General features: G+C 43.6%; 1 protein-coding gene across 1 annotated transcript; it reads right to left on the bottom strand.

The window, feature by feature from the left end:
* Positions 1 to 9,995: 9,995 nt before the first annotated feature.
* Positions 9,996 to 16,288, bottom strand: NR0B1 (nuclear receptor subfamily 0 group B member 1). Its single transcript, XM_045004420.1, has 2 exons — positions 15,136 to 16,288; positions 9,996 to 13,067 (listed from the first exon to the last, which is right to left on the bottom strand). The coding sequence occupies exons 1-2, from the start codon at positions 15,692 to 15,694 to the stop codon at positions 12,823 to 12,825; spliced, it is 804 nt and encodes a 267-aa protein (XP_044860355.1). The 5' UTR covers positions 15,695 to 16,288; the 3' UTR covers positions 9,996 to 12,822.
* Between the last annotated feature and the right edge of the window lie 1,918 nt (positions 16,289 to 18,206).

Here is an 18,206-nt window from a genome sequence, read left to right as displayed (position 1 = left end):
AATCAGTTACTGGTCCATGAGAGGATCTTCCCTGTTATCCCATGACTACTTACTTTGCTTAAGAGCGTTCAGTGAGGGACCTTGTCAAAGGCTAACTGAAAGTCAATGTACACTGGATCCACTGGATCAACCTTGTCCACGTTTGTTGACTCTCTCAAGGAATTCAAATAGATTGGTGAGGCAGGATTTCTTTTTACAAAAGGCGTGTTGACTCTTCCCCAACAAACCGTATTCTTACATGTGTCTGAGAATTCTGTTCTTTACTATAGTTTCAACCAGTTTGGCTTGTACTGAAGTTAGACTTACTAGCGTGTAATTGCTAGGATCACCTCTGAAGCTTTTTTAAACACAGACGTTATGTTATCTACCTTCCAATCATCTGGTACAGAGGCTAATTTAAGCGATAGGTTATGCACCACAGTTAGTGGTTCTGCAACTTAAGTATCTTAATGATGTTAATTATTCTGCAGAGGAAATGGCAGTCTGTTATTGGAGGCAGGGCTGAGATTACAGTAAGGCCCAGGATCCCTGTAAGAAGGAGCTGTGGGGGCCTCTGGAAAAACACAAGCAGCAATCTCTATTTTTCACAGAGCTTCCATGACAAAAAAAAATGTTCAGAATGCTTTTTATTACGTGAGTGTGATGAACTTGTGATGGCATCACTGTGCGTTTCCAAGACTTGAAACGCCCAGGGTCTCTTCAGCACATATGAGAGCTGCCTTTGACAAAGTATTGCAGGATAAATGTGGGGAGAAGAGACCTGCTGTGTTGCAGATTCTGCCAGCCTCTAAAACATCCATCATCATCTGCTTTTATCTCTCCTGGTGCTGTTCATAATCTTGCAATATTCCTAATATATAAAAGATCATGCTATTTGTGAAGTAAATGGTCTGCAGTAATTATAGTGTTTAACTTCTGATGTAAGGCATTCTTTGTTGTGCATGTTGCAAACAAAAGAGACTAGCTGCTTTGATATTCTTCTCTGAATACTAATTCCACTTGAACTGATATGGTAGAAAGGTGCTTGGCACTTTCCTTTTTTTAAAGGAAATGTAAAAGCTACATTAAAATCAGCCATTAAAAGAAGTTCATACATAAAGAGACAATGGTACTTGCTGATATTGTAATGAATTGCTTACATAATACACTTCATAGAATTATAGCAATTAGACATTGAAAATACCTATTCAGTCATCTTGCCCACACGCAATAGTTCACGCATCTTCCCTAAAGGGTATTCTTAATTGTTTTTCTGGTCAAGATTTTATATTTTTCAAGTGTCAAAAATGCCCTTGAAAAAATTGATGCTGGAGTTATTTTGAGGATTTCTCCTCCCAACAAATTCTACTACAGTGGTATTAGGGGAAATATTCTGATTTGCCAAATTAAACAAATAGAGCTGTTTAGAATGTTTGTGACTTCAGTCAATAAGCACAGTTCATTGCACTATGGCTGCAAAAGCAATGACTGCCTAGAGGAATGTAGTTAACCAGAATAAAAGTATTAAGAGAAATGAAATTGTCTTATTGCTTGTAAAAGATAAACTTGAGCTATTTAAGAAAAAAAATGGATCCAATGGGAAACATGGATTATAAAAGTTATATCCACGGAAAAACAGTATGTACATATACTGGAATTCATAACCTACAATAGACTGTCACACCTATGCAACATTACTTCATTTTTTTGGTATTTTTCACCTTCGCTTTTAATAGCTATGTTTAAAAAAATTGTCATGTCAACAGTTCTGTTTATTTGAGCATTAATTTCCCTCATATCATCACATACCAAAGGAACACCTGGAGACTGTTTTGGTTTTTTTGGGTTTTGTTTTTGTTTTTTGTTTTCCTTGAGACAGGATGATACAAAATGCAAGGAGAAGCTTGGGAAAAAAAACAGCCCATGACACAGTATGTTAATTATTTCACCATTTGCTCCTCCCAGTCATACCATTCCACCTCATCAAATCTAAGTTTATTTGCCATGAGTATTTATAATCACAGCCATATGTTTTATTTCCTAGGTACCGTCACTCCTAGGTATTTTACACGTTGTGGTGCACTTGCTCTGGCAAGGCTATCTCTGGTAAATCCAAAGTCATTTGGGTTTTTCTGTGCTTAATTTTTACCTTATTTAATTGAGGTTTGGTGGCCAACAGGGACAATAGAATAGATTGGGATCTTCCAATCAGCATGAGTCCCTACTTGGACAGTGATGAACATCATTTCCTTTTTCTGGAATCAGTGAGCATTTTCTGTGTGTAAGGATGGCATGATCAGCCTCTAGTGAAATAGAATGTGTAGTGCCATTTATTTATTTGTGAACCTTTTTCTACACTGGGTGAAGGGATCTAGATGTAAAAAATTAATGCAAGGGAGAGATGAAGCATACTCACTGTGTACTGCTTTGTAGTTTGAAGTAAGCAAGTGGTTTTAGGTCAATGGGTGTGTGTATAAAAAATGGGTTAAACTAACATAGTTGAGGCTTAATACAGATATTGTGAACATCACTGCTGGGAGCATCTATTCCACTCCATTGAAAGCTTTCACTGCATTCATTTCACTGTGGCTCTGGGTATGCATTTAGAGTGATAATTAATATACATATTTGTTAACCAGTGCTCTGTTCCTCACAAATGTCTTGTTTGTTAGTTTTTTCCAGCACATATTTTACAATCAAACTTCAGTCTTAAAATTGGGCTATATCAAATGGTGTTCTTTGGAAGAAATAAAAATGGTGGCTTCCCCCTTTTCAAGAAAACTACTACTAGCTTGTCAAGAAGAGAAAAAATGAATTCTTCCACAAATTTGTTCTAATTCTCATTTCAGTCTTGGGTACCTTTCCAGAGGCAGAATTACTATCGCTTCTGTCATCTCTACTTTTACTCTGTTTTCCATTGTTTTCTTTTTTTAACATAAAATTGGATGTAGTTGATGCTTGACAAAGTGATAGAGGAACAAAATTATTTAAATTTAATTTATCCCAATGATAGAAAAAAGGACAAAACCTCCAGTGGCTGTAAATTGACATAACTCCCAGGGCCGCCCAGAGGATTCAGGGGGCCTGGGGCAAAGCAATTTTGAGGGCCCCTTCCATAAAAAAAAAAAAAGTTGCAGTACTATAGAATACTATATTCTTGTGGGGGCCCCTGTGGGGCCCGGGGCCTGGGGCGGCCCTGATAGCTCCATTGACACTAATGGCAACCATTAACCACTGATAAAGATCTGGCCTGTAATGTAAATGCAGTTCCACTCTGCAACGATTGGTTATGAAAGTGTGCGGCTCTATTCAAGGTAAAAATGGCATTTTCTTACTGAACAGATTTGCTCCCTAAGGGTATTCAGTCATATTGCTCACTTCTGAGAAAGTAATAAGTTTTTACTCCTAATAATCCTGAAAAACCAATACAACTAAGAAGGAGTGGACTACGTTGAAGTCTTTCTCCTTATGCATCATCAACAAAATTGTTAACAAAGTTCTATTTAATTACAAATATATAAACCTACTGAAGATAATTGTGAGAGAGTTGTGGTCTGAAAAACCTTGAGGCTAAATGGAGAAATGGAATTGTGGGCCTGATCCTGGGATGAAAGCTGTCATCAGTCTCCCCTAAGAGTAAAAGTTTCCCGTCTGAATATCTGTCTCTACTCAGAGTGGTTTAGCGATTTTTAGTGATGCCTTTTATTGCTTTTTAACAACTTCCATTGCATATCTGTCTAATAAAGGTATGAGGTCAGCTGTATTAGTTTAGTATGCTGAGATAAGCTGGCTGCCCTTGTTAGTAATCATTGAATCATAGAAATCTAGGGCTGGAAGGGACAAGAGGTCCCCCTCTAGTCCATCCCCCTTGTGTTGAGGCAGGACCAAGCAAGTCAAGAGCATCCCTGATGGGCATTTGTCCAGCCTGTTCTTAAAAACCTCCATTGTGGGTTTATGTTCATATATAATTGATTGTCTAGGTTCCTCTCTGTCGCCAGCAAGGCATGTTGCTGCTTGGACTCCTGTGCCTTTGGCAGGCCTGCATGGACTCAGCATTGTGTTGGCTAGCTTGTTCTCTTTCTGGAGTAGTTTTCCTTCTCCAGCAGAGAGCCTCCAACCTCACAAACCATACAGCTAATCTTATTGGGTTTTGTTATTACTATTACACTAATTCCAGAGTTAACTTGTTAAAAATCTGTATTATGCTGCTATAATTTGCTGTTTTATCTTGTACACATCAGCGTGTGTGTGTGTGTGTGTGTGTGTGTGTGTGTGTGTGTGTGAGAGAGAGAGAGAGAGAGAGACCACAACTTTTTTGAAGAACAGGGGGAGGATATATATACAGATATGCACTACAGTGTATGAGACAAAATAGTAAATGATAACATAACAGCAAAAAAGCGGATTTTTTTAAAGTTGAGCCTGGATTTAGTGTTGTAATACATTGATAATGTAACCATGCACAGACTTTAATGAATGTGTGCTTGTATTGTATATACATTTATATGAGAGAGAGAGAGTGTGTGTGTATATATATGTATTGTATACATACAAGACTATACCATGGTGTGTATGTATAAAAGATTCTGGATCACATCCATTGCTGGCATAAGCAGTTACAATTCTATTGACTTTAACAGAGATGCACTTATACCAGCAGTAAATTTGGCCCTTTACTTATTTTGTGGTGTTAAGCTGGACCGTATGGACAAATACTTATCGCCTCATGTCCACAGTAGTCTAGTTTGTTTAAGGACATTTAAGTCAAAGTTAATCTACAGTTTAGCGCTTCTCTAGTGGTTTTGACTCTTTGAATCTATCTTGTATGCATCATAAATGCACAATGCTTAATTTTGATCGTGTAACAAAGCTGGAGGCAGTATGTACTTCACTGATCTAACAATGTCTCTCCAAATTTTAAAAAGGCTTGTTATAGTATTTATATGCATCTCTCAATTATTATCTTTTTGTTTTTCTTGGTGAAAGATTGCTAAATAACTGAATGGCTTTCTGAACGTTTTTTAATGTTTACTATAATGTTAGAATGTCCACTAGAGCAGTGCTTCTCAAAGCCGATCCGCCACTTGTGCAGGGAAAGCTCCTGGCGGGCCGGGCCGGTTTGTTTACTTGCCGTGTCCGCAGGTTCGGCCGATTGTGGCTCCCACTAGCTGCGGTTCGCCGCTTCCCACAGCTCCCATTGGCCTGGAGCAGCGAAACCGTGGCCAGTGGGAGCCGCGATCGGCCGAACCTGCGGACGCAGCAGGTAAACAAACCGGCCCGGCCCACCAGGGGCTTTCTCTAAACAAGCGGCAGCCTGACTTTGAGAAGCACTGCACTAGAGGAAGTACTTCTGTCTTTAAACAGACAAAAATGAATGACAACTTATAACAGATTCAATGCGCTACACACACTCCTTTCAGAAAATACACACTTTATTTGCATGGCCTCTTCTTTCGGTGCAAAATAGATATTGCTCAGTTGGTGTTGTGTGTCCATAGTTTATTTGTAAGAGCAAACTGCTGCCAAAAAAAAAAAAAGTTTAAAATAAGCTATTGGAAAGATTAGCTGAACAAAGGTTATACATTAAACTAGAAAACAGAAGATTAAGAGTAAATACCATTTAATTCTTATCTATAAGAAACATTCTTAACCAGGTTCACTGAAAATATGAGGTTTCTTTTGATTTTTATTTTCTCAAATCTCTTCAGAGGAAAGGGTATCTCCCAAGAGAAACCCCTGCTGAGTGGCACTTTGTGATTAAAAACTCACTATTGCTAGCATTGCACTCCTGGCTAGAAATGCTGGGTGTCTAGGTTGATGTAGGTGGCAATAGCTATTACTGGGCAAAATGGACAGCAGTGACTTTATCTAGCAGGGACTGTCACCATGAGGATTGCTAAATGAAATTTGTGGAAAAGCTGCTTTCAGTTTGAAATGTCTGAAATATGGGAGCTCTGGGAAAATGTGCTTATGAGGAGAGCAGCACTCAGGGCACCAGTGTTAGGGAGAGAATAATGGATTCATTTAAATGTGCCTGGGAATAATGTCAATATGTATATTAGAATGTTAACTAATATCTTCTATATTGGTTCCTTTGGGAGCATTCTAGAAAAGGTATCCCAACTCCAATTATTCTAACACTCCATATAATTAAGCCTGTTGTGGGTTTGGGGTTTTTTTTTTGTTTTGTTTTTTCTAGAGCTGCTCTTCAGAGCAGTACAAGCATATCCAAGGACGAGATTGTATCCTTGTAATGCCCAGAAGATGATGTTTCCCCCAAAATCCCACAATGTTTTGCCACATTGTTTAGCATTAGAATGGTGTGTTGTCATTGAAACTGTTTTTATCAAAATGTCTGAACACTGTTTAGATACATGTTGTGAGCCCAATCCTGTGGATCTGACATATATAGCCCCAATGAAGTCAACAAGACAACATGAATAATTAAAAAAACCCAAACAAATAAAAAAGGCCATTCTTTTGGGAGCCTAGCTTCTCCCAAAAAAAATCGACAGTTTTTTTTGTAAAAAACAAACAATCAATCAAAAATAAAACCACACCAACACATTAACTATGCTCTGCCTATGTGGACACTGAAATATAATTTGTGAAGTCTTTTAGTAGGCTCATCTCCAACACATCTAACGGTATAGCCCTTTTACTTGGCTTAGACTCTGCCCTGGACAGGTGTTTCTATAATATTGCTTCTGGATGCATCAGAGTTGATTCATTCCTACTGTAAGGTAGATGTCTGTCTGAGTGCAGGATGCTGTTATGAGAAGGCTCATTCATTGTATTCTCACAGAAGAGGTTCAGTTGGAAGTAGTGAGCTGCGTTAGGAAACATTGTATTATTGCTGACCCAGCCCTTTCTACAGAAAGTCATGTGTCAGTCTGTGGTGCAAAAATGTCTTTCCCCCCGATCCCGCTGCCACTCCCTCAAAAGTGACAGGAAACATTTCCCTATGACCATGAGACCCAGCTATTATAATTCCCTCTAGGCTGCCAACAGGTCTCCTCTGCCACTTGCAGCTAGAGCAGAAAATAGTAGCTAGAAGGCCTGTTCTCATGTTATGCTCACCCTGTATTCTGTAAAATGAAGTGATTTTGAACTCAGGATGTTTAAGTTCCATAGCCCTTAAATGGGAAGCATTCTGGTGGGCTTCTGCACTCAGTCACCACCTGCTGGTCAGCAGTTCTACCATCATGCCATAGGGATTGCTACTATGTGGTGCCTCTAGTCACATGCTTCTCTGTTCCCTCCCCACCGTCCCTGTGAAGAGGGCACACTACACAGAAGGGTAGGCAGTGTTGGGGCTGCAGTAGTGTCCATGGAGTGTTCAGGTCTGTCAAAATTCTAGCATACAGCCTGGTTACTCGCCATAGGCTTGTGAACTGGGGACAGCATTTGTTCCTTTGATACCTGTCTAAGTGACTGGCCTTGGTCCTTTACAAGGAAACAGAAGCTCTTTGTGCAAGGAGTGAAGTGATTTAATAGAGCATTTAAAAAAAAAAAAGACGAATCTGTGAAGGAGAAAAAAATTGCCATGTCATATTTTCATAAATGCAAGAAACATTTTAAATGTTTCCATTTAGTGTGCATGCACATATCTCTCATGCAATTTTCTAAGGTGTTGGCTTATAGGGCTTCCTTGGAAACCAACTTGAGGGTCGCACACTTCACAGCTTCTACAGACAGAGCACATTGCACCCACCAGGATCTCCTTGCATTCCTCCATTTCCTTCCCCACACCTTCCAAGGTCCCTGTATGCCATTCTCCGACCCCCCTCTGATTCAGGGACTGCCTACAACTCCCACTCAATCTCTCAGGCTAATGGCTGACTCTCCCCACTACTTTCCACCGCAGGGGCTCTGTGTGCCCTCCTTCCCTATCTACCATATGCCAGGGTTCCCCATTTTCTACCCCCATGGAAGGGGCTCTGTGTTCCTCCCTCACCTCCTTCCTCCCCATACCAGGGTCCTGCAATCTGCCCCTCCCAACAGGAGTTCTATGTGCCTTTCCATTTCTGCCTCCCCTATATCAGGGACTCTTACTCACATCACTATGGCAGGGACTCTGTGTGCACCCCATTCCCTTCCATACCAGAGTCCCCTAATCTTCCCTCTGCCAGGGATTCTGTGCTCCCCTCCCCCATACCAAGGTTTCTATGTGTACCCACGTTCCCTCTTCCCTCCCTCCCAGGGGCTCTGACCTCTATTCTCCCTTTTGCCCCCCAAGCTGGAGGCTCTGTGTGTCCCCAATCTCCCCCATCCCTCTATCAGGTTCCCCCTATTGCCTTCCTGCCAGGGATCCTGTGTGCCCCATTCCCCCATGCTAGGGGCTGCATGCACTCCCCCCACCTTTACTGTTCTCTGTCTAGAAGATGTCATTCAAGGTGTCAACAGGTTAAACTCTATTGAGAAGATGGGCAGAGATGAGCTAAGGGAATTGTTATGCTGAAAGGTGTTAATGGCTGCCTTCAGCCAGTTCTTTGATCTATAGACAATGGGAGAGGCACTTCAAACTGTGGATCTGCTAACCACAGGAAAGGGCAACCTGTGCCTCTCATTTCCCGATTCCTCCCCAAAATTTATAGCATTCTTCCCACTGATGTCTAGAATGTTCCCTGATATTTTTTGGAATTGATCAGCAGGGGCGGCTCTAGGAATTTGGCCGCCCCAAGCAGGGCGGCACGCCGCAGGGGGCGCGCTGCCGGTCGCTGGTCCCGCGGCTCCGGGGGACCTCTTGCAGACATGCCTGCGGAGGGCACGCTGGTTCCGTGGCTCCGGTGGAGCATCCGCAGGCGTGCCTGCGGGAGGTCCGCCCGAGCCGCGGGACCAGCGAACCCTCCGCAGTTATGCCTGCAGGAGGTCTGCTGGTCCCGCGGCTCCAGTGGACCTCCCGCAGGCATGACTGCGGAAGGTCCGCCAGAGCCGCCTGCTGCCCTGCTGGCAAAATGCCACCCCACGCGCGCGCTTGGCGCGCTGGGGTCTGGAGCCGGCCCTGTTGATCAGATACAGCATTCAAAAGTTACCATAGAACATACAAACAGACACAGGGAAATTCCAGCAATTTGAGCATTAGGCCTTTGAAAACTCAGCCAATTATTCTATGTTCATACAAACTATTTTACAGAATTGTTGTTGGTCTATTTAGCTGTCAGTTTATCTTAGGAACTTAAAACCTGACTGTGCCTTTAAGACACAGGCCAGGACTAAGTGGTGCAGAGCAACCTCTCTCCTGAGGAAGCTCCAGAGGAGATTGTCTCTAAGGAGACACAGCCCCTGCCAAAGCTCTGTAGCGTGCAAGCTATGCTATCACTCTTTTGGGGAGGAACTTTTTGTTCTGTGTTTGTACAGCACCTAGCACAATGGGGTCCTGGTCCATGATTGGAGATCATTGGCACTCCAGTAATAATACTACAAATAATAATCCATTTGGATGCAGACCATAGGTGGTGTTTTACTTTTCCCCGAGGGGGGTGCTCCATCCCAGCTCTGGCACAAGGCCCCGCCCCCCTCCCCCAAGGTCCCGCTCTGGCTCTGCCTCCTCTCACCCCTGCTCCACCCCCTCCCTGAGGCCGCTGCTCTCTGCCCTCTCATAAGCCCTTCTCTGAGCTGCCAAACAGCTGTGGCTGGATGGGTGCTGAGCACCCACTTTTTTTTGGTTTGTTTTTCCGTGAGTGCTCCAGCCACAGAGTCAGCGTCTATGATGCAGACTGCTCCTCCTGGCCAACTCTGCTGGTTGGGATACGGGGCCTTTACTACACTGTCCCCTCCGCCCTACCATCTTTAGGACAATTTATGCCCCAGTAGGGGAATGCAGAGAACAGTCCCTGCCGTTCTCTGGGCACGGGGGCTGTGATTATCCCTGGCCCTTAAATAGGATGTACCGAGGTTGGGGTTAGCAAAGACTCTGAGCTGCCCCCCCACCTCCACTCCCAAAATAACTTTCATGAAAGCTAGGAACACCATTATGGTTTAAAGAGGTTTTACAAAACACATGGCATTAGGAGAAGTTATTACATAAAGTTTCAATTCCATCAGTGATTGGCTTTGCTTAGATTGAAGCACTTCGGCTCAATTTTCTTCCTTTTTTCCCCCCACTTGCTACTGGAAAAGCAGGAGAGAATTGGCAGGGCAAGGAGAAGGAAAAACAAAAACATGTTTTTCTTTCCCAATTTTGTTAGAAAAACAGAAAATTTTAAACCAATCTAAAGAGGCCCTTTTCAGTGCAACCAGCTCTAACGGCCACCCCTTACAAAGCCAGCTCTAAGTGGGTATAGGATGGGATCTTCCTTGAATGGCTGTGTGAGGGCTAATCACCAACAAGACCATTATTTTTGTTGAAAGAGTTCCTTTTAATAAATAGAAAGCCCACAGTAACAGAAGCAATATAAGCCCCAACCCAAACCACTTAAAGGTGAAAAAAAAATCATTTCATGATATGTTTTAATTTACCTTTTTTGTTTGCAGTGTTGTTTTAGCCGTGTTGGTCCCAGGATATTAGAGAAACAAGGCGGGTGAGGTAATATCTTTTATTGGACCAACTTCTGTTGGTGAAAGAGACAAGATTTGAGCTACACAGAACGTTTCTTCAGGTCTGCATAGCTTGAAAGCTTGTTGCTTTCACCAACAGAAGTTGGTCCAATAGAAGATATTACCTCCCCCACCTCGTCTCTTTTAATTCCATTTTGTAAGAAATACAATTTGAGCATTAGTTTTTAAATTGTAACCCCCTCATTATAGTTAGCTTTGTCATTAAATCTTGCTAGTAAAATAGTATTTAGCTCAAAAAAAATCTGTAAGAAAACTAACATTATAACTAGAAAAATGATCCACTGCCAATAATGACTGTCACCAACATGTTTCCTCTGACCATGCCAGCTCTCCTCTTCAGCAGGAATTGGAAGTGCCTCGCTAATAATATAGATTGGCCAAAACTGCCTTCAACATGGTCTTTGATAATTATCATACTTGCCCTGTTGAAAATGGTTCTCTTGTTTCCTCGCTCCCCTCTCTACATTAAAACTAACCCATTTTCAATGGCCAGGAGAACTTATTGTAGGCAGCCATTGTCAACAGTGGGTTATTGTCCTAGCGTGGAATGGGGCCTTAATGTTATATGCCTTTTAAATTTTTTCTGCAGAGGGCTGGGACTGGGTGAGATCAGAGAACAGGAATGATCTGCTATAGGGAACTATTCACATTAGCAGAAAGGTGGACTACATGATCTAACAAGTCTTTTTTTTTTTCCCCCCATTTTCTGACTTTGATTTGTCCTTGATAATATAAACAAACTAGCAGAAAAGGAACAAAAAGAATGTTGAGGGCACAGTCAATATGCTAAGACAAGCAGATAAGGAAAATGAATTTAAAACCTAAGTGAGACATGTATAGGTTACTAAGCACAGTGGACCAGATTCTGATTGCAGTAACAGTGAGGTAAATCCAGAGTAACTCCATACTTTCAGTGGAGTAATTTTATGTTTCCACAGGTGGAACCAAGATCAGAATTTGGCCCACTGAATTCTAGTTTTTATAGCAAATGCCTAGTGGGGGAAACAAATCAACTGTGGTCTACCAATAGTTCTTGGGGCTTTGTAAAGAGTTTGCTTTGTTTAGAAGACCGAGGGTATATCTTCAGTACCATCCAGATCGGCGGGCAGTGATTGGTCCAGCAGGGATCGCTTTATCATGTCTAGACTAGACGCGATAAATTGATCCCTGAGTGCTCTCCCATCGACTCCTGTACTCCATCTTGGCAAGAGGCACAGGCGGAGTCGACAGGGGAGCGGCAGCAGTCAACTCACCGTGGTGAAGACACAAAAGTAAGTCGATCTAAGTACATCGACTTAAGCTACATTATTCAGGTAGCTCAAGTTGCTCAACTTGAATCAAACCCCCCCTCCCCCACGCACCCCCAATGTAGACCAGGCCATAGATCTTTTTCCCAAAGTCCAACATATGTTAAATTTAATATTTTGCCACAGGCTTTGGAAGTATTTGAATTCCTCTTAATCAATTTTGAAATGTTTGCAACACATTATCTAAGGGCTTGTCTACATGGAAAAATTGACTGCAATAGCTATTATGGAGTAATTTTTATGGTAATGAACAGTGATTTTTGTCCAGAATAATTACTCTGTTTTGGAACCATACTAATTATTCCAGAATAAAGTGACTATTTCACAATATAGTGTCCACACAAGGAGCTATTCCAGAATAACTATTGCAGAATAATATATGATGCAATAGCTATTCTGGTCAATTTCCCAATGTACACAAGCCTGTAGGTAAATGGGTCTCTTAACTATTCAATAGACCTGATCCAAAGTCTGATAAAGTCAACAGAAAGACTTTACTGACTTCAGTGGTTATGGACAAGTCCCATAGTTCAACTATAAAGACTGCTGTGACTAAGGTATCTTTTTTAATGTAACTGAAATGTGCAAAGTAATTTCGCTCTTTTATCCTGTTTTTGGCTTTCCAAATAAATGTCTTAAAACGTAAAACAACAATGCTTTGGGGAAAAGTGGGGGTTGCTCATTTTGAAAACATAACACAGATCAGTGTGACCTTCATTCAAAGACAGAGAATATTCATCTCACGTTGGAAACTAAAACTCTTCATTAATGGTTTAAAAGGCATATATTTTCATGGCTGTACATCCTATTCTGAAAACAATAAGTTTAATAAAAATTAAATGTCAGAACTTGAATATTTTATTATTGAATACAAAAATACTATCTATGTAAAAAGAATAAGTTAGTTTATTTACAGTACTTTACACTATTCTGCCCTAGGAATTCCTTAGTAGTGGATTTATTTGTATACATGCCTTTATAACTTTGCACAAAGCATCTCCAGCAGCATGTCATCCATGTTCACTGTTCCAATGATGGGCTTAAAGAATAGTTCAGCAATTACGTTAGCATTAATGGATCTCAGCAAGGAAAGAACAACATTCAGCTTGGCAAATCTGGCCTGGTCCCCTCGATGAATCAGTCTGACATGTTCATTTAGAGCTTGCTGTGCTTCCCTCTGCAGTCCCTGGATATACTGTACACACTGCAGCCCTGGCAGATCTGAAAGAAAAACAGGAAACTAAATGTCCGTTTACAAAGTTTTTAATCTATAAAACAACTCATGGAAGTTGGCCATCCTGCAGCATGCCAGCTAATTGGTAACTCATAAACATCAATATTAAGTTTCTTAGATGAGGAACAAGCCAAATGCAATTACCTTTCTGCATTAAAATGATTCAGCTAGAGATTTTATTATATCCAACGTGCACGTAGATATGCACAGATTTTACCAGTGCAATCCAAAATCTCACCACATTGCTGTTCTGGACATGCAGTGCTAATCTTAGTTATGCAACAACAAATTTAGATTGCAACAATATTTTCCAATACTCATATTTTTTAAAAATATATAGTTTGTAGGTGATAAAATATGGACAACCAGTACAGACTGTTACTAGTAACGATCTTCAAGGTGCCAAATATGCCATGTAAATAGTAAAGATAATAAAAGGAACACGTTTGCTAATAACTTGTTGACCACTAGGAAATGCTCTATTCATATTAATGTGTCCTGCTGACAGCTACATTGGAACGAGCGCCAGATTGCAGATAAGCAAGTTAACTCCAAGATGTGATAGGATGTTTAGTTAGAAAGAAAACAAAATAGGGGAGTGGAGTTGTTTGCAAGTTCAGTACCTTTTCTCTTGGTCTAAATTTGACAATATTAATTAAAACATTCCAGTAGTATATCTGAGCACAACAAGCGATTCTATTTCAGGTAGGGTTTTAAAAATAAAAATCAACTGCTAACAAACATCTCACTTTATTGTGAGATTATATAAAAATATTGCTTTTTAAACAAACTATGCATACATATATACAAGCTTTCCTCATTTAATCTAACCAGATTCTGTTTCTAAATCTTGAGATTTGTTCATTTTTTATTTTGAAAACCTTATCAACCACACTTTGATCCATTAAGTTTTCTTAACCACAGTTATGAATTACCATGTGATTATTTTAAGAAACCAAACCATAATGCTTACTGTATGGCTTGTGGTGCGGCAGTTGAATTTGCAAAGTTGCAAGTTCAGAAAGAAAAATACAGTCTATTACTATCACTAACCAACCTCTATAGATTAATCTTTTGTAACCAAGAAAGTGGACAGGTAGTGTAATCCTCAGAGGCAATTATTTAACAAAAAATAAAAAGCACTCTAGCTAGTTATTAGTCATGTATGAATTGTAACTGGAAAGACCCCCCCATCAAATGCCTAGACGAACAGGAAAGAGGAGAGATTTTTTTTACTAGGCTGAAAGAGAAATAAATGTATACTGCCCACGACATGAGACAGGTCATTTAGTACCAGTGGCTTTCAGACTCTAAACTGGACAAAGCGCTCTCTACCTGAAAAGGACCCCACAGCACCACCTCCTATTCTTCCCCTCTCCCCAAGCATGCAAAGGGCTTGTCTACACTTAAAATGCTAAAGCAGCACAGCTGCTTCAATGTAGACCCTACCTTTGCTCATAGGAGGGGTTCCCCTGTTGCTGTAGTTAATCCACTTCCCTGAGATGCCCTAGCTAGGTAGAAGAATCACAGGGACTTAGGTTGGTTTATGGTCTATGCTGCTCAGAGGTGTGGATTTTTCACACGCTGGAGTGATGTAGTTAAACCAACCTCATTTTCTAGTGTAGTTTAGGCCAAAGTTTTCTAATTATTGGGAGGTTGGACCAGTAAGGGAAAAAAGATAATCTGCCACTCTTCTAGGGTTGCCACCTCTGAGGTAGGAAAAAAACCAGGACCCCAGGCTGATCTGAGCCCATAAAATGGGACAGCCCTGGACAGCTTTCTCCAAAAAGAGCCAATCCTGGGGAAACCTGGGCAGGCGGCAGGTCTAGCCTCCCTTTCCTTCCGCGGAATGCATGTAATGCAAAGCCCCCTTCAAGAGGAAAAAAGAAAGAAAAAAGCTCCACCTTTCAAAAGTTTCCCCTTGCCTCCCGCTCTCTTTTCTACCCCCCCCCCCCGGCAAGGGCTCAAATGGGGGAATGCCCAGGAGGTGCAGCTGAAGGGGGAATCCCCTTCCCCAAGGCGGCGGCGGCGGCAGCAGCACCCCCGGTTACTCACCCGGGTTGAAGAGCACAGCCCCCTTGAGGTAGGCGTACTCCTTGGTGCTGATGTCCAGGCTCCAGCACTTGGCCAGGAAGCCTTTGATGGCCTGGATCTCGCCGGCCGAGGGCAGCTGCGGGCTGCTGCTCTGGGGGTGCTGCGGCCCTTGCTGCTCCTGCCGCCGGTCGGTCAATATCCGCTGCAGCATGCTGGGCTCCGCGGTCTCCACCGTCTCGAAGTGCACCCGCTCCTGGGCCAGCCCCAGCACCAGCAGGGGAGCCCAGCAGCTGCGCACCAGCACCAGCTGCTCGTCCAGCGGCAGCTCCTGGAAGCAGGGCACGCTCTTCACGAAGCGCAGGGTCTTCACCAGCACGGCCGAGGCCGCCTTGCCCGCCACCTGCGGGCTGCGCAGGGCCACGCGCCGCCGCCGCGAGCCGCACGAGCAGCCCGGCCCCGGGGGCGCCTGCGGCGGCTGCTGCGCTGCCTCCGGCCGCTCCTCGCTCCTGAGGATGCTGTAGAGGATGCTGCTCTGCCTCCTGCGCTCCGTGCAGCAGCGGCAGCCGGCCACGCACGCCATGGCGCCGGGGGGGGAGGGTCCCCTCCTGCCTGCTGGGCTGAGCCAGCCGGGGAGCTCCCGCCGCTTGTCCCCTCGCCTATTTATACCGTGTGTGCAGCCGCGCTGTGCCTCGGCCGTGCCAGGGGGCAGCCGCTCATTACTGGCTGAAAAAGAGAGAGAGAGAGAAAAAAAAATCCTGCTGCTGCTCTCGCTCGCCTCCTCTGCTGCAGCTGCGGTGGCTAGAGGGAGCCTGCGAGCTGCCGGCTCCGGGTCGCCTCTGGCTTCAGGGCTGTAGTCTCCGGCCTTGCTCGCGGACCGCTCCCCGCGCTGCTCTCAGGTGTGTGGGTGGGAGGGGAGACGCCACATACACCCGCTCCTCCCGCCTCCCCTTTCCGGCGGGGCGAGGGGCTGAGCTGCCCCGCGCCTCTCCCCGGGAGCGCCGGACGCTGCCGCCTGCCTCTGCCCGCAGGCGCCGGGAGGGGCCCCGCGCAGCGCAGCGCTTGTTAAATCCGCAAGTTTGCGAAGGGACCTTTGACTCCAGCGCCGCGCGGAACCGGAGCCCTGAGGCCACGTGTTGACAGACAGGCAGTTTCGCACCCGAGAGTCCCCGCACAGTTTCCCCCAATCCCTCTGCGGGAGAGGCCCGCGGGGCTCTTCCCCGGGGGAGTGGTATGGGGCCGGGCAGGGGTGGGACTTCCCTAAGGGAAAGGCAAGGCTGGGGGGAATTCCCAAAGGAGGGGGCCCATGGGGCGCATACATATAGGGTGTTACACTGGCATCAACGGGGAATTATATGATGGAAATGCCTCTGCTTATGCCAATCTTCATTTTTTGCATTCCCAGTGCTAAATTAACTTCAGGCTCTAGGCCAGCTTCCTTGAGGAAGGGGGTAAACGGGTGCAACCTCCCCTGCACTATGAGGTACAGAGGACAGCAGAGCTGGGAAGTGGGTACTAGGCTCAGTAGCCTCTGCCAGCAGAGCTCCTATAACACACTGGGTGAGATTTAAAGATGCTATCCCCCAGTAGACACCTTGAGGAAGGAAAGGGTAGGGGGTGGCATACCCCCACCATCACAAAAAGGTCAATCAACTTGGCACAGGAAGTTGAAATTTCACTACCTTTCACCAGGTTTGGGTAAATCTGGACTTATGTATTTTATATACCTATTTCATCTTCCTATTGTGTTGTTTGCATACCATCAGTCTTCTTAAACAATTATGTCTTCCACAAACTCACCTTCTGCCATATTATTAAATATGTTCAATGCCTTTTTTGTTTCAGTTTTCACCAAAGAGGTTAGTAGTGATCAGGAGACTAACCTAATGAACATCGGTGTAAATGGGCTAGGATCTGAGGCTAAAATAGAGAAAGCACAAATTCAGAATTATTTAGACAATTTACATATCTTCAAGTTAGCAGGACCTGACAAAATACATCCTAGAATACTTAAAGAACTGGCTGAAGAGATCTCTGAGCCAATAGCACTTATTTTTGAGAACTTGTGGAGGACAGAAGAGATCCCCAACTGTAGACCCCTCAGCTTAACTTCAGTACCCAGAATGATAATGGAGCAAATCATCCATCAATTTGTAAGCGCCTAGATGATAAGGTTATAAGTAACAGTCAGCATGGATTTGTCAAGAATCAATCATGTCAAACCAACCTAATAGCCTCCTTTGACAGGGTAACAAGCCTTGTGGATTGGGGGGAAGCAGTAGATCAGTGGTTCTCAAACTTTTGTACTGGTGACGCCTTTTAAATAGCAAGCATCTGAGTGTGACCCCCCCCAAAAATTAAAAACGTTTTTAATATATTTAACACCATTATAAATGCTGGATGCAAAGCGGGGTTTGGGGTGGAGGCTGACAGCTCACAGCCCCCCATGCAATAATCTCACGACCCCCTGAGGGGTCCCGACCCCCAGTTTGAGAACCCCCACAGTAGATGTCATGTATCTCGACTTAGCAAGTGATACCTTCTGATAAACTAGGGAAATACAGCCTAGACAAACCTACTCTAAGGTGGGTGCATAACTGCTCAGGAAAGCCTACTCAACTACAATCAAGCTGGAAGGGCATATAGAGTAGGTTCCCACAGGGGTCTGTCCTGGGTCTGGTTCTATTCAATATTGTCATACGTGATTTGGATAGTGGCCTAGAGAGTATACTTGTAAAGTTTGCAGCCAGTACCAAGCTGAGAGGGGTTGCAAGCACTTTGGAGGACAGGAATAGAATTCACAATGATATTGACAAACTGGAGAAATGGTCTGAAACAAATAGGATGAAAGTCAACAAAGACAAATGTAAAGTATTGCACTTATGAAAGATGCTCCCAGTTCCACACACAGGGCCAGTTAGACAAGCAGAACTGCAGAGTCTCACTGCGTGGTTGAGACGATGGTGTAGGGAGGAGGGGGTTAGATTTATTCGGAACTGTGGAAACTTTGGGGAAAGGGGGAGCCTAAACAGGAAGGATGGGCTCCACCTAAACCAAAATGGAAGCAGATTGCTGGCACTTCAAATTAAAAAGAT

Source organism: Mauremys mutica, chromosome 1 (genome assembly GCF_020497125.1).
Source record: "Mauremys mutica isolate MM-2020 ecotype Southern chromosome 1, ASM2049712v1, whole genome shotgun sequence".
Taxonomy (NCBI): Eukaryota; Metazoa; Chordata; order Testudines; family Geoemydidae; genus Mauremys; species Mauremys mutica.
The sequence above is the reverse complement of the archived record's forward strand: the minus strand, read 5'-3'. Positions and strand labels throughout refer to the sequence as shown.